The sequence below is a fragment of the Mustela lutreola genome, chromosome 10 (assembly GCF_030435805.1).
Source record: "Mustela lutreola isolate mMusLut2 chromosome 10, mMusLut2.pri, whole genome shotgun sequence".
NCBI lineage: Eukaryota > Metazoa > Chordata > Mammalia > Carnivora > Mustelidae > Mustela > Mustela lutreola.
The window spans coordinates 13,668,705-13,696,215 of NC_081299.1; the positions used below are offsets into that span (position 1 = coordinate 13,668,705).

The following is a 27,511-nucleotide window of genomic DNA, read 5'->3' on the forward strand; positions in this document are numbered from 1 at the left end:
TGCCAGGACGGGATGGGAGGCCGGACACGTCATCAGCCCACTCTGTGGAATGACAGCTGTCCTTCCTGGCCACAACACAGGTCTCTGACCTCCTCTGCTGGCCCAGGGGTCGAGGGCGATGGCACTGCCGTGCTTTCCAGCCCGTCAGAGGCATGCCACTGTCCGAGTCCACAGACGGGGGGAATGGTTGTCAGGAGCACCTCAAACACCTCAGTGGAGGGCCCTCTCACCTCCTCCCTGCCGGGTTAAATACACCAAGTCCCAGCCATGGCGCACTGGGTTCTAAACCCCATCCCCCTGACGCAGTCAGGATGGGGACCGTCTGCCTGTGCAAACAGGGAAGGCTGCCAGAGCCTAGGGGTTAGCAACAGGTCCTGGAAAGCCTGCGAAGGTAAGAAAGGAGCCAGCCAGCACTGATTAAGCACCTGTGTGCCACGCGCATCGGCGTGTGACATACATGCTCAAACCCTCACAAGGGCTCCAGGAACAGTGTTCTTACCCCCATCTTTTATGCTGGAGCAAACTCTGGGAGGTAAAGCGACCTGCCTGTGCTCTCGAAGCTGGAAGGTGACAGAAGGGGATCCAGGTCCCAGTCAGCCTAACTTCACCCACACAGAAGGGTGCTGCGGAGGCCATGGAGCCCAGCCCCGGGGGGGTGTGGGGTGTGCCACAGGTCCCCATCGGCTTGGCTCTCTCCACATTTTTACCATACACGGCAGGCTATTCGGTCACAGACCTGACAGCAATCAATGTCTCTTCTGCCGGCAAAAGTAGTGACCGCCACACAACAGGATCCACAGTGACGATCTTTTAGTTCTAGGCAATGGGACTCAGGTTCTGAGACTGTGACCGTGTGGCCTTCACTTCAGAGAGGAGATTAAGAGACCCAGACAGACCTGGCCGCTGCTGATCACAAAGAAGTTAGGAGCAGACCCAATGCTGCAACCCAGGGTCCCTGACTATCGATAAGACTTGCACAATGTACACAGTGCTTCCTTCCCACCTTCCTGGTTCCCCCACTGCTGAAGGAGCTGTGAGTTCTCTGCAGCAGTTCTCTATCTGAAGAAGCCACAAGGAGAGCCAAGTTCTTCCTATGCCACTTTACTGGTCACAAAAATTGTGAGCTTGGTTAACACCACACTTATGGCCACTGCCAAAAAGGGTCTAGAATCCAGGCCATTTGACTATGCAGGTTATAAACCTTTCTAGGAAACCAATGTTTTCCAAAGTAGATCCCATGAAAGTGAGTCAGAGAAGTGCTGGGATCGAGGCAATGTTGTTTGTAACTGCAGGACTCCTCAGAACCTTTAATAAGTCAACATGGATGGCTCCCAGACGGCAGAGCTGGCCATGTTTCCCCCATTGTTCACAGTCTTTGCTCCTCAAGAGTCTCAACCAAGGTGAGCTGCCCAATTTCATGACAGGCAGGCAACATGCAGGTTGCATCCAGGAAGAAATTCAATCCGTCCACTGAGCATAAAGTCGGGTCATCCGTGAAGGCCACTTTTCCAGCCATCCTATCCTGTTTCATTTTGTACTCCTCAGGAGGACACAGAGGATGTGCACGAGACATCTGCACGGCTCCCTCTATGACCCACCAGTCTGGGCACCTGGTTCTCTGTCCTAACAAAGTATTCCCACTTTTCTTTTTAGTGGAAATGTCTGCACACAGCGGCCGGGAATCCTGGAGTCAGACTGTCTGGGTCCAAAGCTTGGCTCCAGCATGGCCACCTGGTGACCTTGCCTAAGAAGCCCGGGCCCCTGCTGCTGCTTCTGTCTGGTGGGAACAACAGTGACAGCCTCAGAAGCTGCTTTCTTGAGATTTAGGGAGGAACGTTCTTTGTCGTAAGTGGCAAATACTTTTCAGAGCTTTTTCTCAGCTCCCTCATTTAATTTTATCCCAACTTTTAAGTTAAAACTGTCTGTGGTCATAAGCCATCCTTTCGGTGTCAGTCTCAGGAATAAGGCCTCCCCGACCTCAGCACCGGCCACCGTCGAGGCTTTCCCTCTGCTTCTGGCCTATGAGCTTCCTGTTAGTCCCCGAGCGGGATGAGCGCCTACCGGACAAGAGATACTCCGCTTGTCTGCCTCCGATGTTTCTAGCTGTTTCAGCAATCTGATTTGCTTCTTCCCAGTGAAACATGAAGGTCATTTAAAATCCATCCTAGGTGCCTAGGGGACGGGGGCCCCGTGCTGAGTAGGCTGACCCCCTCGCTTCTGCCCTCAGGTCTGAGCTCTACGGCGCTGTCACATACGGCCGCCTGCCGCATGGGGAGCCCACGCCCAGCTGCCCCTGCTGTCGTCCTGCTGCCACCAACGGGATCTTGTCCTCCCACCCCAGGTGCCTCCTATGTTCCAAGTGCCTTCTGCCGGGCTGTGCGCTAGTTCTGGTACGTTTGATTTCAAGGCAGCCCCCTTCCTGACCCATCCCTTTAGCTCTTGTGGCGCAAGAACTTGCTTTTCCTAAAATGTCTAGATTTGCTTTATTAACCGAAAAAATAAGGAGTGGCCAACAACCTGTGTTTGGACAGAATGCTTTTTTTTTTTTTTAAAGAGCACCCCTACCCACACACACACACAGGGCACAGTAGGAGTGTGTGCGTGTATGCGCATATGTGCTGGGGGACAGTTACTGACGGCTTCACCCCCGCACCACTAATCCCACTGAGTCCACTGCTCCTAGCAGCCAGGCCAAGCAGAAATCGGGTTGCTCTGATGGAGCTCTGAACCAGAAGAGGCAGGAAGAGAAGGTGAAGAGGCTTTTCTCCTGATGCACTTACAGGTTCTGTGGCCACTAGCCCGCCCTTATCACAGATTCCTCTTACAGTTTCACCTGAAGGGATCATTTTAGCAAGACACACAAGAAATGACATACTATCACGTTTTCACCTTTAACACTGTAATCCAGTGGGCAACACGCTGAACCCACAGCTGGACCCTACTGGGTCCTAGGTCCCGCGTCCGGTATAGGACATCCTTGTTGTCCTCGGCTATGAAAGGGGACTTGCCCGCTCGCCTTACAGAGTGGCTGAGAGGCTTAAACCAGATGCCGATCAAATGTGTAATAACGTGGCCCGAATACATCAGTGCTCCACACCGGGTGGCTCTCCGTGAAAGCCATTTTTCCTTGTTATTCACGGAAAATGACTTTAGGACGAATGAAAAGAGGAGAGAGTCAAATTATAAATCTGAGGCCAAACACAACATCTCTATTGGAACTTTAGCATTTCCTCTTAAAAACAACAAAAATGAACTAGGGGGTTGACATCAACAGTGACAGAAGACTGCTTTCCAATAACCTAGTTCTGGAGCATCTTGAGCCCCTGGCCATAATGAGTCATCTCCGTTACTGCCCCAGCGTTGCTCAGGACCAGCGGACACGTCATTCTGGTCTCCTGGAAACAGTCCTGGCTCCCCAACAGAACACATGCGCACAAAGGAAAGCAAATGGCCCCTGTACTTTTCTCCTTCATTTGCGTGGCTTCAAGTTTTAATGGTCTGGGCTGCTGGCACAGGAGGCAATCCATCTCATTCTTAATTGGATCAAATGAGGGCCCATTCTTCTGCAGAGAAGAGAGCTCATCAGAATTTCAAATAACTTCCCAGCAGCATCTATGAGGGAGCAGGTCAGGGGAAGGCACTCCAGGGAGCCCCACTTCCCCCTCCGAGCCAATCATGCCATCCTATCCCTGTTTACAAGGGCTGCCTAGCTGTCACCCTGACACAAATCAGAGGCCGCGCCATCAGATGGCAGGGTCCTCACCTCTGCAACAGGCTGAGGTCATGGGAGGCCATCTCACTACAGAGAGGCAGCTCTGGGCAGGGAACAGGGGGCCAGTTCAGCACCTCGGTCCAGGGGCTGCTTCCCCCCCTCCCTTGCTTTTAGTCCCCACAGCTGCAGTCCATTCAAAGAGCAAAAACGCTTGCATGAGAAGTCTCACCACAACTTTTCAAGGAATGGAGTTCATTAAAATACTGCTGGGGGCCCTTGGCTAGAACGCTTTCCCCTTGTAAAACGGGAACCGCAGCTCAGTGTTGCCTGCAGGGAAGCGCAGGATAAGCTCAGAAACATCAGTGCAACAGAGACTGCGCAGGGGCTTTTTGCATAATTATCAGAGACAATATCCGGCCTGGGAGAGAAAACTTCCCAGGAGACCCTGGGTGGACCCGAGGACAAACAGGAGAATGGAAGCTAGAAGCCGAGTCCCCCCACCCCTGACATAAACCTGTAGGGAAACTTCCCTCGGCAGCAGCAAATGGGGTCTGGCAGATGGCTCCCGAACCACCACGCACGAGCCCCACATGCGTCCGTGGTGTTGTCAGTGGGGGACCCCTGACCCACAGCTCAGCTGGTCGGTGCCCAGCAGGGGGAAGGCGACGCCCGGCTGGGAGGCCCCCTCACCAAGCCCCAGGCGGGAAAAGGCCAACTTCTCTGAGCCTCAACTCGACTTAAGGCTTCAGTGTAGAAAGCATTCTTATATTAAAATGTCTTACATGTGGGCATGTTACGGACCAGAATGTTATTATTTAAAGAGAAGAAACATAAAATTCTCTACTCCAGGCAGCCACTTTGGGATTTGCCCCCCAAACTCCAAAGAAGCATTTTTGCTCAGCTGTCAGGAATGCTCTGGGGGAAGAACGTGAGGAAGAGAGGGAGAGGCTAGGTCCGAGGTGGCCAGCAGAGTCAGGGGACAGGGCACAGCCACAGAAGAGCCTGGGCCACCTTTAGTCAAAAGTAAAGACAAACCAACATGCCGGCTGGGCATCTGCTTGGGAGACAGAGAGAGCCAAGCTGGCCGAAGCCAAGTCTTCCTTCTTCCGGAAGTCTTCCCTAAATTCTCCGCTAAAAGCCAGTTCTATGGAGCCAGACCTCCCATCCCACATCGCCGGCACCTGGAAGAGTATTCGACCAACAGTGGAGGTGAAGTTCTTGTAGAATAACCGTTGACAGCCCTCCTCGGAGCTGATGAACCGATGAAGGCCAGCGGGCTGAGAACCCAGCCAAGGTCATTCTCATCAGTTTCAGGATCCTGGCATTTTCTCCTGTGGAAGGAGAGCCAAGGAATAAAGGATTTCTTCCCAGCGCTGAGCACAGTGGCTGACTCAGAGGGGGTGCTCAGGAAATGTGGGCTTAAATCCACTAACTTTTCACCCACTTAAGCTAAGACCCCTTTAGAAAGGAGACGACCTTTTAAAGGTCGCCTCTGAATAAAGGAGGAAAAAAAAACTGGTGTGAGACCACTCTTAAATGGTGAAGAGAAGAGGCAAGTTAGGCGGGAAGAAAGCACAAGCCGCCTCCTTGGTGCTGAGCACAGATAAACTGGGTCATCTTGGCCTGCAGGACCCTGGTCCTCACGCCCGGGACGTCTTCAGCACCTGGGAACAGAGCTGAGCTTGGTGCTCCATTCCACACAGCTACCAATGGAAGAGTAATTTCCAGAACTTGTTGGTTCCACCTTAAAGAATGAAAATTGAGTAACAACGCTTAGCAGGAATCAGACAGATAACAACATTAATGAACCATTAAATATTCGCCTTCAGCAATCACAAACGTGTGGAGCCTGGCTTCCCCTGCTACTTCACGGAGCGTAGGTTCTTGGAGACTTAAAGCTCATCCGCCGGGCCCCCAGGGCCCAAGTACACCCCATGCACCCAACCTTCTGACAGGTCAGGCCTGAAGAATTGCAAAGGGGTGGGCGATTTCTGCATGCCAGTCAAAATACAGGTCCTACCGAGGCCGCCGGGGCCAAACCCCGCACCCAGCTGGCCCTTTCTATTTCTAGAGGGTGATTCTAGCTGTCACGAAGGATATGCTGCCACGAAAACAATGCTCTCAGCTCCCAGGTCTCTTCCCCCTCTAACCCACAGGCTGCCCAGGACGGCTCAGAGGCTCTCCCAGCTGATGCCCACCTCCGGGCCTGAGTAGGGTCTGGGGACACTCACAAGCTGGACCTCTGGGTGGCTACAGCACAGAAGAGAGAACAAATTAAAAATGAAATGACTAATGCTTGCAGGCAAAGATTCTCCTGCCTGGTTAAACAGATTTAGGGCTATTTTTGGTCTGCTCTTAAAAAGGGCAAAGGACGGATGGATGGCCTGCTGGATGCCAATTTGCAGAAACAAACTCCTTCCTCAGCTCAGGGCTCAAAATATATCCCAGCCAAGTGTAGGCTATTCCTGCCAGTGTACGGAGTAAAGCCATAGAAGGTCAAAGTGTAGGAAGCCAAGGGAGCATCTAAACATCATATGATTCTTGGCCCACAGGACCAGTGGGTATTTTTGAAACGGCTTAACAACGGATCTCGGCTGGCTTCACTGTAGTACAATGGGATTAATATGTACTGAAATGATGTTCTGGCCATCTGCAAAGGAAGGTCATTTCCCACCAATCCCAGCATGCACCATAATCCCAAGGCAGCAAAAGCTCTGATGCTGGACAGAAAAGAGAAGGAGAGCTCATCTGGCATGATAAATTGGGCTTCCTTGGCCTGGCTGCCAAGCACACACCGCACTTCTCTTTCATGCGACTCTGTACCCGGACTGCTGGTAAGCCAGATCAATTCCCCTACGGTTTTCTGGCTCCAACATCTAAGCGTGGACATTCCCCTCATGGAGAATGCTGGCAAATCCTAACATTCTTGTCAGTCTTAAAATTGGAGACTTGCCTTGAAAACACCTCCCTCCCCTTCATTATTTTAGGCAGGTGGGCATGGGAGGAATGACTGCAATTTGCACCGAGCAGGGCACTTGCTGCTCTGAAAACATCTGACTGATCGCAGATTACCTGAAACAAAGGCCTGGACCCGCTGCTACTAGATGGACCCACAACGGTGTGAGTTTTCTGCAATCACAGCTCTGGGAAGAACTAAAACTTCAAGTGAACTTCAGAGACACAGCAGTACACTCAGCATGGACCAACTCTTAAAAGAATGACGGAATTCTGCAAACCCAGTTAAAAACAACCCCCCACCCCCACCCCGCCCGGGCATCATTCCCAGGGCAAAGAGAAGAAATATAGCAACAGCGAAAGGAAAACATTCAAAGAAGTAATTTCTAGGACTGGTCCTAGGACCTTGTACAAAACCAGGCCAGATGCCCCTCATACACTATGGTGCAGAGCAGGGACCCTGAAGGAAGGCCATTAATCAAAAAGTGGCTTTTGAAGCACGTCAGTATAGTTTTAATGAGGTGTGCTTTACCAGATCCTAATTCGGCGAAAAGCCACGCTCCATTTCCATTCTGACATTCATCATACTTCAAATTAAAAAATTAAGGAGAACACCGATTCCCCAGCCCACTCTGGATGACGGGAAACTACCAGGGCCTCTACACAACCTGGGGAGGGGCAGTGGGGACCTCTCCCACCCCCCCACAGAGCTATGGACAAGGGTGACCTGCTAATCCCATCTGGGCCGCTCTACGGAGGGGCCGCCTTCCAGGTCTCCAGTGCCGCGGTGGTTGTTTTTAATTACAGGAACTCTAAATTATTCTCCATAAAACAGATGTTTTAATATTTTAGGTTACTAGTGAATTATTTAACACTGTGCTCCCTATCAGTTCAGATAGACACCTCAGAAGACACCGCACTTCTTCTGTTGTCCCGGGGGTGAGGGATGCACGCAAAGGGGCCCAGCAGAAGGAACTACCCCCACAGAAGGAACTGGGACTCCCGGTGCCGCCGCTTCGCTTCTTGCTCACAGTCTCAATCAAAAAGGGGTGGAGTGGGGCGCCTGGGTGGCTCAGTGGGTTAAGCCGCTGCCTTCGGCTCAGGTCATGATCTCAGGGTCCTGGGATCGAGTCCCACATCGGGCTCTCTGCTCAGCAGGGAGCCTGCTTACTCCTCTCTCTCTGCCTGCCTCTCTGCCTACTTGTGATCTCTGTCTGTCAAATAAATAAATAAAAAGTCTTTAAAAAAAAAAAAAAAAAATTTAAAAAAAAAAGAAAGACCTTAAAAACTTTAAAAAAAAAAAAAAAAAAAAAAAAAAAAAAAAAAAAAAAAAAAAAAAAGGGGTGGAGTGGTCCAATGTGCATTCTAGGGGGACCATGCAAACTGGCCAGAGCACTACACAGACCACTGTGTCCAGGGCGTCCAGCTCAGTCCTGTGCACACGGCAGGGGTCGGCACTGCCAGCTGTCGTACCCGCAACCCAGGTCTGCCTTCATCCCCCCCCACCAGCCACATTCCACAGAGGACGAAGTCGCCAAGGGAAAGGCGGTGTGTCCTGATGGTAACCCGTGGGAGGCCCCACAGCATATCCCCTCAGGGACAGGAACACTGTGCCACCTCGTCCAGGATCCAAGGTGCCTCCTGCAAACTGCTTGCTGGGGCTGACCCAGGGAGCACCCGGTGTGTGGCTGAGGCGCGAGACAGCTCCCAAGAGTCTCCCTCACGCACACTCAGTGCTGCAGTTTTCCCGCCAAGCCCAAGCACCCGGGCCAGGCCCAGCAGAGACAGCAGCTGCCCGGGTTCCCGCAGAAGCAGCGCCGCACCCGCCTCGGAGACAGGGGGCAACCAGGGAGGCTGCAGAGAAAACACACTTCCACTGCCATGAGAACAAAACAGCCTGCTCAACACCAAGAAGGGTGCACTGAGAAAAGTTCGCTCATCGTTTCTTCTGTTTATTTGATTTCTAAAATATAGTAACTGCTCAACTGGCACACGGGGGTTAAACTCAGCCAAGGACACTGACTTGCTGAGTTTCAAGACAAAGAAAGCTCTGCTGCTAACCCGATTAGGGATCGAATCACGCCCTCCACCTCTGCCCTCCTGTGCTCTCCTCTGCCCACCTCTGCCACATAGGATCCAGCAAACGTCTCCGACCGAGAGAAACAGAAGCAACACAGCACGCCCCAGGCTGCTGCCTTGCAGGGTGGGGGGTCCCACCAGGCCCAGCGAGCAAACTACGCAGCTTGGTGCGGTGCGTACCAGACTTGGGGTCTGGGGGACAGTGATGATAACCTCTGTCTCAAGTTCAAGCCCTCCCTCTGACCTGCGAGGACCCCTCGCAATTGTCCAACTGTGACCTTCACCATTTCCCAGAAAAGAACGCTTCCGCTAAACACCCCCACCTAACCCGTGCTGGCCCCCACTCACACGCTACACAAGACAAGATCTAGCAATCCCACGTTTGGGCAGATGTGGAAAAACCAGGAGATCTCACATCCAACTCCAAACATACGGCTTCCCCAGAAAAGTCTGAAGACAAGCCCCACAGGGTCGTCCTTCCACAGGGCCACGGTGAACAGCCGGAGGGAGGGGCCACTGCCCTTCCGGAGGGGGCCTGTCGCCACAGCCCTCACAGGCTGACCACCCCGCCTTGGCTCTGGGCTCTGACCCTGGTATGCGCACGTAGAGCCCTGTCTGCCTTGCACTTCTACCCTCTCTTCTTTCACACTCCCCTCACACGTCTTTGTTAGCCGGGCCCCATCACGTCCATAAGGCCACCTTCCTCCCTTCCATCACAGGGCCTGCGGCTGCCTTTCTCATCAGGGCCACTGACCTCGAGAAACCTCCCCCTCCTCACTTGCAGGTGTCACCAGCACAGGCTAGCATTCACCCCCCATCCGGCAGCCTCCCAACGGGGACCGCAGGTGCCTGCAAGCACATGCACGGTCATGACGACAGGCTGCGGACTGCTGCAAAGTCCTCTCTGTGAATGACACAAGTCATTCTTCTCCTAGGTGCCATCGCTCTCAAGTCAGATAGTAGAACGAAGCATCACTAGAGCACACGGACATGTTTTAAAACCATTCCTGTAAAAGATGCCTCGTTGACGAGCCATGGCTAGTGGCACATCAGCATATCCTAGGAGATGGGTGCAACAAGCCCAACAGAGGACCTGGAGCCCAGGCCAGAGCCCGAACACACTGGCCAGATAAGCTAGTGACTCAGCTGCCCTTTTGGGGCCTGGTTTTAGTTTATGTTACTGCTTTTCAATATTTTCCATAGCCTTCTGGATTTTACTTAAATATTTTGAAGCATTTCAAACAGTATCAGGTGCCAGTTAAACTGAGGCATCATTTGAGACCAATCACTCTAAATTAAATAACAGATAAATATTTTAAAAACAGAGGTGATGAACTCTTTGACAGTCGACTTTTAGGTTTTGTACCAGCCAAAGTGGAATGGAGCCCCTGAAGTATTTAACAGGGTAAATTTTGTACTGTCTTGGCTGGAGGAGCTTCCACAACAGCAAAGAAATGAAGGAAGCCAGGCACCAGGCACTTCTGAATGCCTGCTAGGTGCATGCGGCCTCCCCCCACCCCGTGCTGAAATGCAAGCTTCTAGAACCTGAAAACACGCAGCTGGGGCGAGGGGACACAAGTGATCAACTTCCAAGCCCCTGTCCCGGGCTTTACTAACCCAGTGGGCTCAGAGGGACAACCACAGGGAGGACTCTCAGAACTCGGTGGTGGTGGGGAAGGCTTCTTCTGGGTTTGGAACTCCGCACGGAAAAAGCAACTGATTATGAGCCGCAGCCCAAACGAAACCATATGACCACAAAGCTCATACCAGGTCGATCAGGTCGCTGAGGTTCTTCTCGATTTGCTGTGGAGGCAGGCGCCTCATCAAGTCCAAGGCACAGTCCAGCTGCTGGTCACTCTGTGAAAAGAGAAAACAAAAGCGTCTATATCACTTTGCCAAAAGCAGACCTGGAATCTTTTTTTAAAAAGCACCCTTGGAGCACCTGGGTGGCTCAGAGGATTAAGCGTCTGCCTTGGGCTGAGGTCATAATCTCAGGGTCCTGGGATCAAGCCCCACATCGGGCTCCCTGATGAGTGGGGAACCTGCTCCCCTCCCTCCTTTTGTCCTCCCCATCCCCCAGCTCGTGCTTGCTCTCTCTCAGGTAAGTAAATAAAATCTGGGGGGAAAAAAACATCCTTGTAGTTTCAGCTTGCCCAAAGCATTCTAACAGCAAGCAGGCCCTAAGTGGGCTCTCCAACACATCTCCTGGGGCGGGGAGGGGGAACACAGGCTCTGTGACAGCTCGGTCTATCTCAAGTGGAGATGTCTGGAAGATACTCGAAGTGGGAAGTGGGCTGGAGTTCCACCCGCATCTCAAAGTGCTCGTGTTCCAAGTCAATGGACCGCGGGAGATGCAAATGTGCTCCCAAACAGCTCAGCAAGGGAGCATGCTCGGGTAGCAAGTCAGGCTTTCTACTTTGCTGCAACCTGGACCTATGAGGCAGGTCATGTCACCAGGCCAGGGACAAAGCCAGGCAAAGAACAAGTGGCAAGATACATGCCAAGGCTAAAGTGCTTTGGGCATTCAGCTGAAGTCTGGGACACATCCCCAAGTGCCAGGCCCTTGCCAAGGCAACTGAGACCCGGAGCACCTCTGGTCAAGAGGCATCTCCAGTTGCAGAGCAGACCAGTGCGGCAAACTGGGGTCACTGGTGCCACAGGGGCCCAGGACGATAAAGACCACACTGTGTGCTCCCAGGATTCACCTCATGGGACATTTAGGCTGCAAATATGCACTCAGAGCCACCATGTGCCAGTCACTGGATGACGATCCATGTGATCAATAACGGAGGTAGGAAGGAGGTGGAGTGGAGCGGAGCGGGGGTAGAGTGTGAGTAAATTCAGCCCAGAGGGCTGCGGCTCAGAAGCAGACCTCAGGAGGTGTGACAAGAAAAGTGAGCCAGGTGGCCCAGGCAGAGCAGGGAAGACCACAGCACATCCCCCAAGTAGAAGAGTTGAGGCCACCGGGGCAGCTGACACTGCCCAGCAGAGGCAGCATCTGTGCCCAGACCAATCTCAGGATTTTTAAAATACCTAAATCAGCACGCTAAAGAATCTTCATAAAATAAAGTAATCCTCGAAATGCCATAGCTGACTGTAACAAAACCGGACCTTCCAATACGACCGCCGACACTCCAGGGATATTAACCACAAATAGGCCATGGGAGAAGGACCCACTTTGTATTTCACCAAAGAACTAACACATCAAGTTAACTGGAGGCTATTTCATTCCCAGGCAACTGACTGGATGTACACAGCAGGCTGTTTTTAAAAAAGCAACAACAGGGGCGCCTGGGTGGCTCAGTGGGTTAAGCCGCTGCCTTTGGCTCAGGTCATGATCTCAGGGTCCTGGGATAGAGCCCCGCATCGGGCTCTCTGCTCAGCGGGGAGCCTGCTTCCCTCTCTCTATCTGCCTGCTTCTCTGCCTACTTGTGATCTCTCCTTGTCAAATAAGTAAATAAAATCTTTTGAAAAATAAATAAACAAATAAGCAACAACAAACCTGCCCCCTGCTGAAGGTGGTTATCAGGGACCATTTACTCTGGGATTCACAACAAAGTGGCTACTATCCTACAAACGACCACACACTTACTCACTCACCCCTGAACGGCGCAGTACTTGTTCTGTTCAGTGCAACATTCCAGCAACCGTGAATTCCCTGCCTGTGCCATGCCTTCTATGCCAGCCGTGGCCACGTGACGTGGGTCTGGCCTGCTGGCACGGGAAGCCATTTTCACACCACTGCAAGGGCTGAGAACGCAGGTACACTGGGTTGCCTCTGGACTTCTATTCAATTTCCAGTTCTGCTATTCATCAACTATAACCTTAAGCAGATTTCTTAACCTCTCCGAGCCTCTATTTATCCATAAAATGGGGACAGTATCTAGTTCCACATACAGTAGTTATGTGTTTGGGAGTATTTTCTGTGTACGTGTATAAATACATACAGGTTTTAAGTCTTTTAAAAACTTTTTCCAAAAGAAAAAAATAAATATATCTATATAATTTATAACATTTGCCCCACTCAACCCCATCCCGAAGTCTTCCCTGTTGCTGTGAACTGGCGAGTGGCGCTGCTCTGTGCTCAAACTCCGTGAACTTGGCTGTGGACACGCCCCGCCCCCACGCCCGGGCCTGAAGAGAAAACCCTAAATGACTCCAAACAAGTTAAGAGATATAAACTAATGCGCCAAAGACGTAAACATCCACCTCACTAAAGAAGACTTACAGATGGTAAGGAATATGAAAAGAAGCTCCATGTCATTTGTCACCAGGAAAACTCAAAGCAACGAGATCCCATTACACACCTATTAGAATGGCCAAAATCCAGAACTCTGCTTGCTGACAAGGATGTGGACCAAAGGGAACTCGGACTCGCAGCGGGTGGGAATGCAAAACGGTACACAACCACCTCTGAGGAGAGCATGTTGGTTTCTTACAAAAACTAGTCTCACCATCCGATGCAGCGACTGCACTCCCTGGTAATTTACCCAAAGGAGCTGAACACGTATTTCCACACAAGAACTGGCACACAAATGTTTCTAAGAGCTTTATTCACAACGCCAAGACTTGGAAGCAACCAAGATGTCCTTCGGCAGGTAAGTGCATAAACCACCTGCGGTCCATCCAGACTCGGGAATATTCCCCGGCACTGGGGAGAATGAAGCTACGGAGCACGAACAGGCACGGAGGGACCTTCAGTGCACACGACTCAGCGGAAGGAGCCGGTCTGACAAGGCTCTGTACTGCAGGATTCCAACTGCGTGACATCTGGGAAGAGGTGAACTACGGAGATGGTCAGAAGATCGGCAGTCGCCGGGGGTTGACGGGGAGGAGGGATCAACAGGCCCAGCACAGCGCGGAGGGCTGTTAGGACAGCGATGCCGCTCTGTGCACTCTGTGCCCTGCTCTAACGGCGGATACACCTAATTAGGAATCTGTCCAAACCCACGGTCTGTACGACACCAGGAGTGACACCTAATGGAGACTAAGGACTGAGTGATTACGAGGTGTCAGCGTGGGGAAGGCCATGCAGGGAAGGGCAGGGCAGGGCAGGGAAGAGAAGGGCACTCTGCACCTTCTGCTCGATTTTCCTGTGAACCAAAAACTACTCTAAAAAATCACATCTATTGAAAAAAAGATGCAAATTAGTGTTTCTCAACTGGAGCTGATTCTGCCTGCCCCACAAACCCCCAGGAGACACCTGGCAATGAATGGGGTATTTTCTGGTTGTCCTCACCCGGCGAGGAGGCGCTAACTGGCAGCCAATGGGTAGGGACTGGGATGCTTCTAACATTCTACAATGCAGAGGACAGACCCCGACAACCTGGCCCAAATGCCACAGTCAAGTTTGAAAACCCTGATTTAAAACACTAACTTGGGGGGCGCCTGGGTGGCTCAGTGGGTTAAGCCTCTGCCTTCGGCTCAGGTCATGGTCCCAGGGTCCTGGGATCGAGCCCTGCATCGGCCTCCCAGCTCGGCAGGGGCCTGCTTCCCCCACCCCCACGCCCCCACCTACCCCTCTGCCTACTTGTGATCTCTCTCTCTCTCTCTCAAATAACTAAATAAATAAAATCTTAAAAAAAAAAAAAATGAAACACTAACTTGGGGGCTGCCTGGGTGGCTCAGTGAAGCATCCAACTCCTGATTTTAGGTCACGATATCAAGGTCCTGAGATGGAGCCCCACACTGGGCTCCATGCTCAGCAGGGAGTCTACTTGGGATTCTCTCTCTCTCCCTCTCCCCTACTCACCCATGCTCTAAAATACATACATAAGTGTGTACATATATACGTAAAATCTAATAAGGGCACCTGGGTGGCTCAGTTGATTGAGTGACTGCCTTCAGCTCAAGTCATGATCCCAGACTCTTGGGATCGAGTTCCGCATCAAGCTTCCTGCTTAGCAGGGGGTCTGCTTCTCCCTCTGACCTTCGCTGCCCGCCCCATGCTCTCTCTCTCAAATAAATAAAATCTTAAAAAAAAAAAAATCTAATAAATAAAACACTCATTTTGGGGGTGCGGGGCTGGTCCAGTCTGTGGAGCATGCAGCTCTCAATCCCGGGGCTGTGGATCCAAGCCCCATGCTGGGTGTAGATTACTCAAAAAAAAAAAAAAAAAAAAAAACTTTTTAAAAAATAAAAATAAAACAATCATTTTGGGGGACTCCAGACTCCCAGACTCTGATCAAAGCAAAAGCGCCAGAAAACCACACATGCACAGAAGCATCTTCTATATAATTCCAAGTCACAGACCACTCATAACCCCTAAAAACCTGCGGTCTTCAGAAACATTCTCAACTAGATACTAACAATTTCCTGAGAACAAAAAACAAATTCGGATAGAAGTAAACTTAGCTACACTGAAATCTTCACCCAGAACGTAGTCAGAGGACAGAAACTAGACTCGAGCAGTGTGTTATCTACGAAGAGCCCGTTGTAACGCGGCTGGGGAAGAGCGAAAGGAAAGAAGCGGTGTCCGCCCTTGCACGGAGCCTTGCCCACAGCCTTGCCCACAGCTCCAAACCGGTCCAACTGGATCTATTCAAGAGCGGTAAAAAAACACTATTGAAAATGTTCTAACTCCCATTTTGCATTAATCCCAATGAATCCTAATCGGAAATGTTTCATTATAAATTCCTAGGGCAAAGGACAACTATCATTAAATTAGGTAATGACTAAACGCCTCCCAGAAGTGAAGCAGCATGGTGAAGCTTAATGAGAGCTCGTAGGAAGTTAGACTGGCCCAGAGCCCTTCACCTGGGAGCGTCCCACACCCGAAGGGCGGTGGAGAGTGAAGAAAACACAGATCCTTCGAATTATGGGCAACAACCGGGGTGACCCCAGAGAGACAATGATGGAGGGGGTAGGAGTGGGTGGGGGTGGGTGGGGTTTCTGCCCCAGTTCCTGTCCCTAACTGCCTTTCTATTTATTGTGTGGGCAGTCGTCCTGTGACTAAGGACTCTCCCCGGGATGGTTCCTTCAAACCCCAAACTGCTCCTAGATCCTTCCTTTGGACAGTGTGCTACGCCAGATCTACCTCCCACGGGTGGTGGTTTCCAGGCTGAAAGGTAAATAGGAAAAGAATGGCCCATTTCACTTCCCTCTCCAGCGTTCGCTCCCCAATCAATTACTCAATCATTATCTGCGTGCTGCCTAGGTGACAAGCGCTGTTTTTGGTGCTGAATGGTGAACAGAACAAAGTAGGCCCGTCTTCAGGAACTTCCGCGGCGGTCAACATTCGTATGGGGGGAAATCGAGGAACAGTCTTTGTTATGGTATGAAAGAATAAGAAGGGAACGGTTACCCCACTTTAGGCTGGTGGGGCTCCAGGGATCAGGTTAGGAGTTCTGGGTGTGGGTGTGTGTTTAAGCATATAAACCAAGATAGGAAAAGCTCTACTTTGTGCTAGTTTTTCACATGACTTCTAGAAAAAGCACAAACAGCTCCAATCACCCTATAACAAATAAAACAACTGTTAATACAGACTAGAACAGAACAATTTTTCAGAATGATAAGTTGAATAAAACACTACTACTTCAAAAATCTCCTAGGGAACTCAGACATATGCCAGTGTTGTCCATCACATGCAGGTACTAAAACCTGGTCCTATTAAATGAAGTAAAATGGCACAGACCAATTTGGGAATCCTCAACAGACAATTATTCAGCCCCGAGGCTGAAAGGACAGGACTTGTCCCAACCTGTAAGAAACTCAAAGTCTCATACAGTGAACACAACTACCCACAAAAAACGAACAAAGTTACAGTGAGGATACTAAGGGGTGTAGGAAACCTCAGAAGATTTCTCAGGAGAAGGGTGCCTGAGCCGGCTGTCACCGGCCACGTGCACCCAGGCGTCCACACACATACGCTCCTGCGGCCACAGTGAGATAAAAGTGCACAGTGAGGCCCACACAGGAGGAAGGCGCAGCACTAGGAGGGGAGCAGGGCCTTGTCGCCAGGGACCCACAGTCAGGCTGGTTTCCCACTCAGACAGCTCAGAGGGCAGCAGGTTCCTCAGGGGGCTCCAGGCCCAAGACCTCCTGTCTTCGGGCAACTGGGTCTCCTTCGTAGGGAAGGCTTCCGTGCCATGTTCCCTGGCCTTGACAACTTTAAAATCTACCTTCTCAGAAAGATTGGGAGCCCCTAGAGATTCTTCCTTGGAGGAGGAACAGCGTTTGTCTCAGAAGGTTACACAGATTACATTGTCCCAAAACAGCCATAAGGCGAACTCTCACCCAGCATGCTCCTTTTTCAAGGAGTGACTCTGATACTCTTCCCACGGAGAGGTGGGGTCTACGTACCCCTCCCTGGATATGGTAGAGCTCTGGCAACTGTTTCTATCGACCGAGAATAGCAGAACTGAAGATGTGTGATTTCTTTTATGGCCAAGCCATAAAAGACCATTCATTTCTCACCTTGTTGGCTGAACACTCGGGCTTGGGGCCCCAAGTGGCAGCCATGCTTCCTTACGGAAGCCCAACCCGGCCTGCACAGGAAAGCCACAGGAAGGGACCATGAGACTCTCAGCCAACTCCCCACTTGCCCCTCTTCCAGCTTCAGCTGTCTGACTGCAACAGCTTGAGACCCCGAGCCAGAGCCACCACCCAAGCAAGGCCCTCCTCAATTTCTGACCCACAGAAAGCACCAGACAGAGGCACCTGGGTGGCTCAGTGTATTAGGGCCTCTGCCTTTGGCTCAGGTCAAGATCCCAGGATCCTGGGATCGAGCCCCACATTGGACTCTCTGCTCAGCGGGGAGACTGCTTCCTCCTCTCTCCCTCTCTGCCTCTCTGCCTTCTTGTGGTATCTGCCAAATAAATAAATAAAATCTTTAAAAAACAAACAAACAAAAGCCACCGGACATAATGATTACTGTTGTTTCAAGTCACTAAGTTCGGGGGTAGTTCTGTCAGTTGGCAATAATAACCAATACAGAAGGGTGTCTCTGGTGACTGTCAGGGAACAGTGAGGCCAGAGGGAGGGAAGGGTCAGGGCCCTTAAGAGGCAGGACAGACAGGAGGAGAGTACTTACTGGAAAGGGGAGGAAGCCCAAGAAGTTGGAGAGGGCTCCGTTTTCTAGCAGGGACCACCTGCTAGAAGACAGCTGAAGCCTCGTTAGCATGTGTGTATGGTTTCCATGTGCCCTTTTCAAAAGTCTGTAATATCAAAGATAGCCAGTAACTGCCCTGCATGGATTTCTGAGCACAAGTCCTGGTTGGCCTGCTCCAGCAGCGGCTGAGGCAGATCGGTACTCGATACGTAAACCATGACCTAAAGCTTCAAGGCCTTTCCAGTCTGTTCTCAAGTTCATCAAGACCTTCACTCGTTTGCATTCCCGAGAGGCTTAGCAAGTTCTTACTTCACAGACAGCACAAAGGTAAACTGTGCCGGAGCCCAGGGTGATCTCCCACAAATTTACGGAGGCTGACGTAACCCTGGCTCGTCTTGTCTAAACTGTGACCCGACAAGCGACTCTGGAAGAGCTGACTCTGTCTTCTGCCACGTGGCTCAGGAAAGAGTTGTGCTGGGGGCGATGCGGGGAGTCACCAGCCAGCGCAGCCCCCAAGCCATCTGCAAGTCGCTCTGGAAAACTGCCCATGTGGGTTAACAAAAAGAAAAATGTTTCTTCCGCTGCCTGACTGCCCCCCCCCCCACCCCACTGACTCTTTCAGGAGGGACATGGCGGCGAGGGCCCCGCACAGAGGGAGCCAGCTCGCAAGACACAGACACTAGCATTCCCTCTGGCTGACCTCTCCTTCCCACAGACAAGCCCAGTACCCTCTGTCGAGCGAACCAAACTCACAGTGAAAGCCCACGTGGCAGATGAAGGCCCTTCCCCCGTCTGGGCTCCTCCTCACAGCCGGATCCACGTCCTTTTCTAAAGCCCGAGGGGGAAACCACACAACACGAAGTAACCACCTTACAGCCAATGACTCAGTGGCAGGGCCCAGGTGACCTTGATCACTCTGGAAACCTGGTGCCTTTACAAGTCTCTGCTCTCAAATCTATTAGGGTCCCAGGACAGGCCTTCTGAGTTCACCAAAGTCCTGCCCTCTCACCTTACAGATGCTTCAGAGGAAGACTGGCAAGGTCACAGAGTCACAACGTGAGCCGCTGTCTGCACACTTGACAGGTTTCCTACCTCAATCCATTCAGTCCCTGAGCAACTGTGTGAGTGACGGGCAGGCACTGGGGACACAGGGCTGGAGTAGTCAGACATGGTCCCCGCCCTCAAGGAGCTTGAAGAAGGCCTCCACGACAAAGCAGCAGAAAACAAGGACGCCGCCCCCCTGCTCAACACGAGAACTGCCACCATGCCGCCCCTCCTGGGATCACAGGGGAGTGGGGAGCCCCTCCAGGGATAGCTAGTACCAGCTCCGTTTTAATCCTGAAAGATGGGACACCTTCTAAAGTGTTCTACAGGGTCCGTGTGCTTACAAAGAGGACAAAGCAGAGGACACAGTTAGTGACTGTTTCTCCCTGGTAGGGGGACACCATTAGCAACAATTATTCCTCGAACATGGCCCTGTGTCAGCTTTTACATTTCTCTGCACTACACCTCCCCGTCTAATACGCTGCTTCTATTATACTATGAATGTGGAAACTGGAAATCTATTCTTGTTTAAAAAAAAAAAAAACAAAATCAAAACCAAACCAACTTTGATGGAAGGAATAAATCACAGGTTCTTAACAGGGTACAGTCACTGCCCCACAGCTCGTGAGCACCTTGACAGTTTGTAGAGCTGTGTATGTGTGTGTGCGTGAGTGCGTGTGTGTGTGTGTGTGTGTGAAGGTAGAGGTGTGTATATAAGCATATGTGTGAAAGGGTTTATGTGTGAAGGCAGGGGCATGTGTGTGTATGTAGGCAGAGGTGTACATGCATGAAGGGAGGTGTGTGTGTGTGTATATGTGTATGCACACAGTTTTCCTAGGTTAGGGGTCCACAGGTTTTCCAAAGAAGTCTAAGACTCTGAAGGCACAGAAGTGCTCTAATAACAATAAAAATTCCTATTCTTCCACTGCACCTGCAGGGTGGAGCTCCGTCAGTCACTGCTTAATCCCTCGGAGCCCTGGTGTTTGAGACTGAGGACAGGCCCCACGCCGCCGTGGGACGGGATGCAGCGCTGTGTCTGGTACTGCATTTGGGCCGTGGGCGCCCCGCAGCCCATCCTCCACTAAGGGTAGGGATCTTCCCCGAGGGCAAGGCATATGGCTTATCTGCTAGGACTTTTACACAACAGTTTGTGGGGGCTCAAGGGCCCTTTCCTCCCTGATTTGTTGCTCCTTTGACACAGGTTTTCCATTTAAGCTGCCAGGAGTCTCAAGCAAGGCAGGCGGAGTGTTATTTCCGTTTCCAAGTCATGAAGCACCAACAAAGGAGGGCAGATACCCGCACCTCCCACCCCACACGTGCCCCCCGCCCTGTTCGGGAGGGAGCACGGGGGACCCTCAGCTCCCCTCACACCAAATGACAGGAAGACTGGATCAAATTCCATATTCACCCCAAAAAGACCTTTCTTCGGTTATGTGCCGTCCTCTCCTGGTTCGGCTTTCTTCCTGAAGCCCCCTGGCCAGGACAGCCCCAAGGAGTATCTCCACCAATTCAGCTTCTTTACATTTACTGCTGTTCCCAGGCCCATCGAGGCCATTGAAAGCAAACAAGTGGGACAGCCCTCAGAGAGTCCCCAGATGACCTGGCCTCCCCACCCAGCAGCAACGATCTCTAAGTGCCTCTCTCCCTGGTAGGTTCATTCCAGAGCGAAACTGAGCAACCCTCACATAACCCAAGGGCCACCCGCTGACGTCCCCCTTACACATCGCCCTTCAGGATAAGATCCCAAACCAAACAGCTCAGCAGGTGGAGCTGTAGCCTTGCCGGAGCGTGGGTCAAAAAAAAAGGTTTTGGATACCGACTCAGTGTTTACGGTCCAAAACCCTGTAACCGCAGAACACAGAAAGGTCTCTCTGCAGGGATCGTAGTTCATCGGTAAATTTGGTGGGACGGCAAAAATTCTCAACAAGGCGTCAGCCATCGAGTCCCGAAGGAGGCGCGAGTGTGGGAGCACCCTCTAAATGGCAGAGAGGATCCTGGCTCAGCCAGGGGAGGGAGCACAGGTCCAGCCCACGTGCTGCCACCCCCCTGCAAGGCAGAAGCCTTTCTCCTCCTGCAGCCTGCCCTATGCCCATACTCCAGCAAGCTGTCCTAGGAACTGATCCCAGCTCCCGATCCACACTCCACTCAAAGGCAGCAGCGGCCCGGCTCCTGAAGACTGCCCCAGACAGCGGAGGGGAGGAGTCTGCACAGGGAAACACCCCAGGTCAGATGACAACTGACAGGACCTTGGTCTGCCAGATTTCTTGCACACTGCTCTTGGCCCTGCTAAGAGCCAGCTGGGGGAAGTGGAGCATTTTATCTTGGGTGTGCCTCCCTCTACCTCTCCAGATTGTTTAAGATGCAGAATCCGAGGGAAATGTTTAGCTAGAGAGAGCCTTAGAAACCATCTAATCAGCAATTTCTTTTAAAAGTGATAAAGACTGAGGCCCAGACTTAAAAAACTAACTCAGATTTATCACAGAACTAAAAAGCAAATGAACCAAGACCTGAAAACAAGTCTCTTCATTATACAGTTTTGGGCTGTCTGCTTACAAATCAAAATTCAAGACTGGGAATAGATTCATACCCCCAAAACCACTATTTCTTTTTTCAAGATTTTATTTATTTATTTGACAGAGAGAGACACAAGGAGAGAGGGAACACAAGCAGGGGGGGTGGGAGAGGGAGAAGCAGGCTTCCCGCTGAGCAGGGAGCCCAGTGTGGGGCTTGATCCCAGGACCCTGGAATCATGACCTAAACCGAAGGCAGACGCTTAACGACTGAGCCACCCAGGCGCCCCGAAAACCATTATTTTTAATACAATTCTGTGTTATTAGAACAATGGTGTTTTATTTATTTTTTTAAAGATTTTATTTGAGAGAAAGAGAGCAGGCGTTGTTGATCAAGAGGGAGAAGCAGACTCCCCGCTGAGCAGACAGGCCAATGCCGGGCTTGATCCCATGACCCGGAGACTGTGACCTGAGATGAAGGCAGCCACTTAAGCAACTAAGCCACCCAGGCGCCCTAGAAAGATGCTGTTTTAAAGAACACTTCTATATTGTCCATATAATTTTATTTTCCAGATTAGTCATTCTTTATCAAGAACGCTAAGAAGCCAAACTTAGGGGCATACTAGGAACCAGGCCCTTCACATGTGGGTTTGGGAAAGCCTCACCACAGCTCCATGAGATGGGTACTCTCATCCCAGTTTTGCAGATGGTAAACCAAGTCTCAGAAAAGTTAAGTGTCTGGTCCCAGATCCCAAGCACTGAATGACAGAGAAGGACACAGCACACACACACACGCCTGTCTGCCTCCCAGGACGGAACACTCTCTAGCGAATATTAAAAAACCCAAACTAAAAAATAAAAATAATAATAATAATAATTACAAATGACTTCCGGAGATGGCTTACCAGCTTATAAAATCAGTTAGGGTGTGTCTCTTCTCCCAGGCTGGGCCAATCTCCTGTCACCCTGGATTACACTCGATTCTCACAAACACGTGTATCATCAATGGGTGGATTTCTCGAAAACACTAACACCTTTTTCAGGCAGTTCTCTGGCTGATGGTTTCCTGGACCCTTTTGGAAGATGTGCACCATTACCTACTGTCTGATCATTAATGCTTCGCAGATGTCTACAGCTGCTGCCTCTGCACGTTCCTGACTGCCGTCACGTAACGAGCTTCTAATCCTTCCACTTTGTTGGCTAATAGTTAGACACGTAATTAGGGGCAATCCTGGGACATCTTTCATGGAAGTCATACACGCTGTCCATTCCTACCTCGACGGCACAAAACCTCAAGAAGCCTTTCGTGTAAGTGGAAGATGATTAAGGCAGAATGTCATGGTATTCCAAATAGGAATTAAAAAAAGAAAAGTTTGGGGAAAACATCACCCACACGTTCACTGATGGAAGCCTAAGAAAAGTAGACTCCCTTTTTCACAGCAGAAGTAGCCAATTCAGGGATGCCTGGTTGGCTCAGTGGGTTAAAGCCTCTACCTTTGATTCAGGTCATGATCCCAGGAACCTTGGATCGAGCCCCACATCGGGCTCTCTGCTCAGCAGGGAGCCTGCCTCCCCACCACCCCATGCCTGCCTCTCTGTCTACTTGTGATCTCTATCTGTCAAGTGAATAAATAAATAAATAAATTTTAAAGGAGTAGCCAATTCACATAAACCTTCTCCCACACTGATTTATAAGATGGCCTGGATGAAACTGAACAATTCACCATGGGTTTACACCAATGACGCAAGTCTGTGGCTTCCAAAGGTGTGGGGGAGACCTTGGCTCTGACCTGTAATGTTGCAAACATAAATCTTGACGGCAAAGCAAGATTTAAAGGATCTGGAGAAAACAAAGGCTCCATCGATCCAAGAATTTTGTCTAAAAGGGGGCCGTGCAGCCTTCTGACTTATGGCCAAAGGGAGGCTTGAGGAAAAGACGAACACAACGCTTACTCATAAAGCAAAGCACTTGGCCCACTTCTTTCCTGGGTTCCTGACGCCCTGTTCCAGATATGAATAAACACGGAAGGCTCTCCAACCTTTGCTTGTCCTGTGCACTCAAGGGCAGCTCCTTCTTAGGGCTATCAGCCTCTGCAGGTCCACCATAGCCATGACATAGTACAACAGAGTCCTGCACCAATGACCGGCCCCCTGGCACTCCCAACACATTGCCAAAGGTCTTGTGTGCTTTCATGACGACACCTTACCAACCTGTGACACATCTGCAAATCTAGCCTAGGACCAGTGTTAAAGCTCCTCCCTTCTGGCTGTCAGGACAAGCTAAGCAGAGAGATGCCTAAAAACGAGGAACTTCTGGCTTCAATATCTAAGACCTACAACAGACCACCTTGCCAGTCGGTGGTAGGCAAAGGACCTTGGAAGACAGACAGACGAGACTATCAATCTTTCACCCGCCTCTTCCAAGCAAAACGGAGCTGAGCCAAGTCCTTCCTCCCTGGGCTTCAAGTGCTTCACCTGCTAAATGGGCGTATCACTAGTACCTACCTTGCAGTACTGTTTTAAAGGGCCGCCTGCAGAAGTAGCTGAAAAGAAAGTAGCACGGCTCCTGAGATTTATATCAAGAAAGATACCATCCCTGTCCTCTTCCACAGCATTTAGTTCCAGAGCACACGCGAACCAAACGTTCCTATGTGGAATTAAAACGCATGCTTCCAAGCGGGTCGCCTGGAACAAGAGCGTGAAAATCACATCAGGGCCAGGCCACTTCTTTTTGGTTCTTCTGGGCTAGAAGAAAGTGATCTGTAGGAGTGAAAACTACTCCTCCATCAACATGTCTCCTTAGAGCTGCTGTCTCTCTCACCACCAGGACATTTTCATAAGCTCAAACCTTTCCCTTCTACCCTTAACTGAGTGATCGGGGCTCTCGCCTCAAGAACTCGGTGGGGAGGGGCGCCTGGGTGGCTCAGTGGGTTAAAGCCACTGCCTTCGGCTCAGGTCATGATCCCAGGGTCCTGGGACCGAGTCCCACGTCAGGCTCTCTGCTTGGCGGGGAGCCTGCTTCCTCCTCTGTCTCTGCCTGCCTCTCTGCCTACTTGTTATCTCAGTCTGTCAAATAAATGAATAGATAAATCTTAAAAAAAAAAAAAGAAAAAAGAAAAAAAGAAAGAAAGAAACTCGGTGGGCGAGTAAGGAGCTGACCATGCCTCAACGAGCAGAAAGAATGAAAGGAAGGGAAGCAGCAGCTTCCAGATCCAAGAATCTTGCAACCAGGAACTACTAAGCCCCAAAAGTGGGTGCGGTCATGCCGACCACCCCCAGCGCCCACAAACACAACCACTAGAGGCAACCACCAGTGTCCACTGAACAGTTACACCACGGCGGGCTTGGACCATGGACTTCAAATGCGTTCACAGTAAAGGCTAAAATGCATTAAGGTATTGTTCTAAGCGATTCTATGCCAAGATCTCACTGAATCTGAAAACACACTCCTGGAAGGTCACGACTAGCGTTCCTATCAGACGTGGAGACTGTGCCCCAGAGAGTGTTACATGCATCAGTGTGCTTAAGCAGGGGTTCAAAGACAGGTCTCCCTGACGCCAAAGCTGGCGTGCCCAAGCACCAGCAGTCACACACCTGCCGCCCCTGTGCTCTGTGTCCTAAGGACTCCTGCCACCTCCTGGTTCCCAAGTCTCCAAAGGAAGAGGAGTGGTCATCCTGCATCCCCTTTGGCCAGCTGGGCGGCAAGGGAGGATGGCGGTGAGGATGCAGGTCTGGCGGGGGGAGGGTCTGCATTCAAATCCTGGGTGCATCAGATTCCAGCTGTGTGACCCTGGACAAGCTACCAAACCGTCCTGGACCTCAGGTTTCCCAAGCTATGACAGGAAGGGTAGTACCGGCACATCCTTTGTACTGTTATCTGAAGGATCAAGTTTGGGGATTCTGTATACAGCACTTAGCACATACATGGGATGTAGTCACTGCTCCAGAAACTTTACAGGTTCATCAAGAGAGAAGAGGAAGGGGGAAAAAATAAAAGGATATCATCTACAATTTGAAAATCAAGGGCTCTCTGGTCTTCTGCCAACCTCTAGAGAACACAGTGCTGGAGTTTGGGCTTCTCGGGCATGGTGGTGATGGCGAGCACCGGGGAGGGCTCTGCCTGCACAGCCCCGTGGCCTCCCCATCCCTTCAAAGCAGGGCTGGCCCAGGCTTGATGCTAATTCAGCACAGAACTCCATGATGTGGCAACCCAAGGATGGCTTAGAGGACAGTTCTTTATGAACACAAAGGCTCGATTTCTCAGAACAGGGTCTTCCCATCCCATGGTAAAGCTGTTTCTCATCCAGATGTATAAATCCACTGTAAGCTTTCCTTAAAAGTAAAGAGTCTTGGGGCACCCCAAGACTCATGATCCCAGGGTCCTGGGATCGAGTCCCACATTGGGCTCTCTGCTCAGTGGGGAACCTGCTTCTCCCTCTGTCCCTGCTGCTGGTGTCTCTTTCACTATCTCTCTAATAAATAAATAAAATCTTAAAAAAAAAAAAAAAAAGGTAAAGAGTCTTATCATAAGAGCCCTAAAGTAATAAAGTCAATAAGGGCTTCATGAATACAAGAAACGTCACTGTGGGGGCACCTGGGTGGCTCCGTCGTTAAGTGTCTGCCTTGGGCTCAGGTCACGGTCCTGGGGTCCTGGGATCAAGCCCCACATCGGGCTCCCTGCTCGGCAGGAAGCCTGCTTCTCCCTCTCTCTCTGCCTGCTGCTCCCCCTGCTTGTGATGTCAAATAAATAAAATCTTAAAAAAAAAAAAAAGAAGGGAAGAAAAGAAATGTTACTGTGGCTCAGGCCAAAAGCCTTCACTTCACATCCTGCTTCCCAGAGCAGGGCAGGGAGCAAGCTGCGGACAGGGTGCTGACCAACTCGGGGGCCGGGGTGTAGCTCCCCTCCCCATCTCTAGTGGGTGCTGGCCTCTTCCTGACCTGCAGATAAAGATGACAGTCACAGACCAAGGCATGCCTCCGAGGCCCAGGAAGCACACCTACCTAAAGAAGGTTTCCACTGGGGTGCTCACTAATTCTAATAAAATAAACGGTAACATCAGTCACTGCCTGTCCCTTTGGCTCGGGCTTATGGAAACCTGACACAGATGGACGATCTCCACCACTGTAGAACTGATTAGGAACTGAACCCAACGGGCAGGGGAACTCAGTCCAGGCACTGTCACAGCAAGACATCCTTCCCACCAGCTGAGGGAAACTGAGGAATGGTTCACCAGGGGCCCAACAAAGCAAGCTAAAAACGCACTGGTGCAAGAGCTTCGTAACACAAACAGAAAGCATCTTCACTTTAGTTGCTAATTTTTTCTTTTCAAGAAAGAGGAGCCCAATGCTGAGTTTGAACTCAAAACCCTGAGATGGAGACCTGAGCTGAGACCAAGAGCCGGATTCTTAACCGCCGGAGCCGCCCAGGCGCCCCTTGCACTTAGCTCACGAGTTCTGCGCCCACAACCAAGGGGAGGCACCGGAGGAGAGCCTGGAAAAGCAGAGGGGGCTGTTCTGCGAGTTCTCTCCGCTCTAATGTGAAGGTAGAAATCCATTCACTCTCCCCTCCTGACCCTGGAATCCCAGGAGAACAGCAGTGTTTGGATGGCCTACGAAGGCTCAGCTTCCTGGCTGTGCCCCAGACAGGGAGCACAGCCATGCGAGCCATCCCGGTATTGTTCTTACCGCCGGCCTCCTCCTCCGTCGGGGGAGGGGAACGGGCACATGGTTCCGAGGTCAGGCTCCTCACTTAAAGGATCGTGGGAATGCTTATGGAAACACTTGTTACAGATCTGCCAGCTGGAATCCCTGCTTCCTAAGAGGTTTCTGGAAAGCTCTGGAGTGCAGGATCGGACACGGGAGGAAGGCAAGCGCGGGGAGGCAGATGTTCCATGTTATCACAAAACAAACAGCAACGATCAAACTGTCCACTTTAACTACGTGCCAACTAGCGTACTTCAATTACTCCTCAATCAGGTTGGGAGAAAAGAATAAAAAATAGAGAGCCGGCCATGTTTCTACCACCTCAAAAGTACCGTGGTGCCTGACAGCCGCGGGAAAGCAGGTTTGAATGAGAAAATTCAATTAGGAAGTAAGATTAAGGAAACCCAGAGCATGCTGAGTGAAGAGAGACCTTCCCAGGAGTCTCAGTGCCAAGTGGCC

The 27,511-nt window shown here is 51.1% G+C and overlaps 1 protein-coding gene across 3 annotated transcripts in view; it reads right to left on the reverse strand.

Moving 5' to 3' along the window:
- Positions 1-27,511, reverse strand: part of CAPZB (capping actin protein of muscle Z-line subunit beta) — a 127,264-nt gene that overhangs the window by 57,195 nt on the left and 42,558 nt on the right. For all 3 annotated transcript variants that reach the window (XM_059137893.1, XM_059137891.1, XM_059137892.1), the window contains exon 2: positions 10,514-10,603. In XM_059137893.1, coding sequence (XP_058993876.1) covers positions 10,514-10,603 — 90 coding nt within the window. The remainder of the gene's footprint in view (positions 1-10,513; positions 10,604-27,511) is intronic.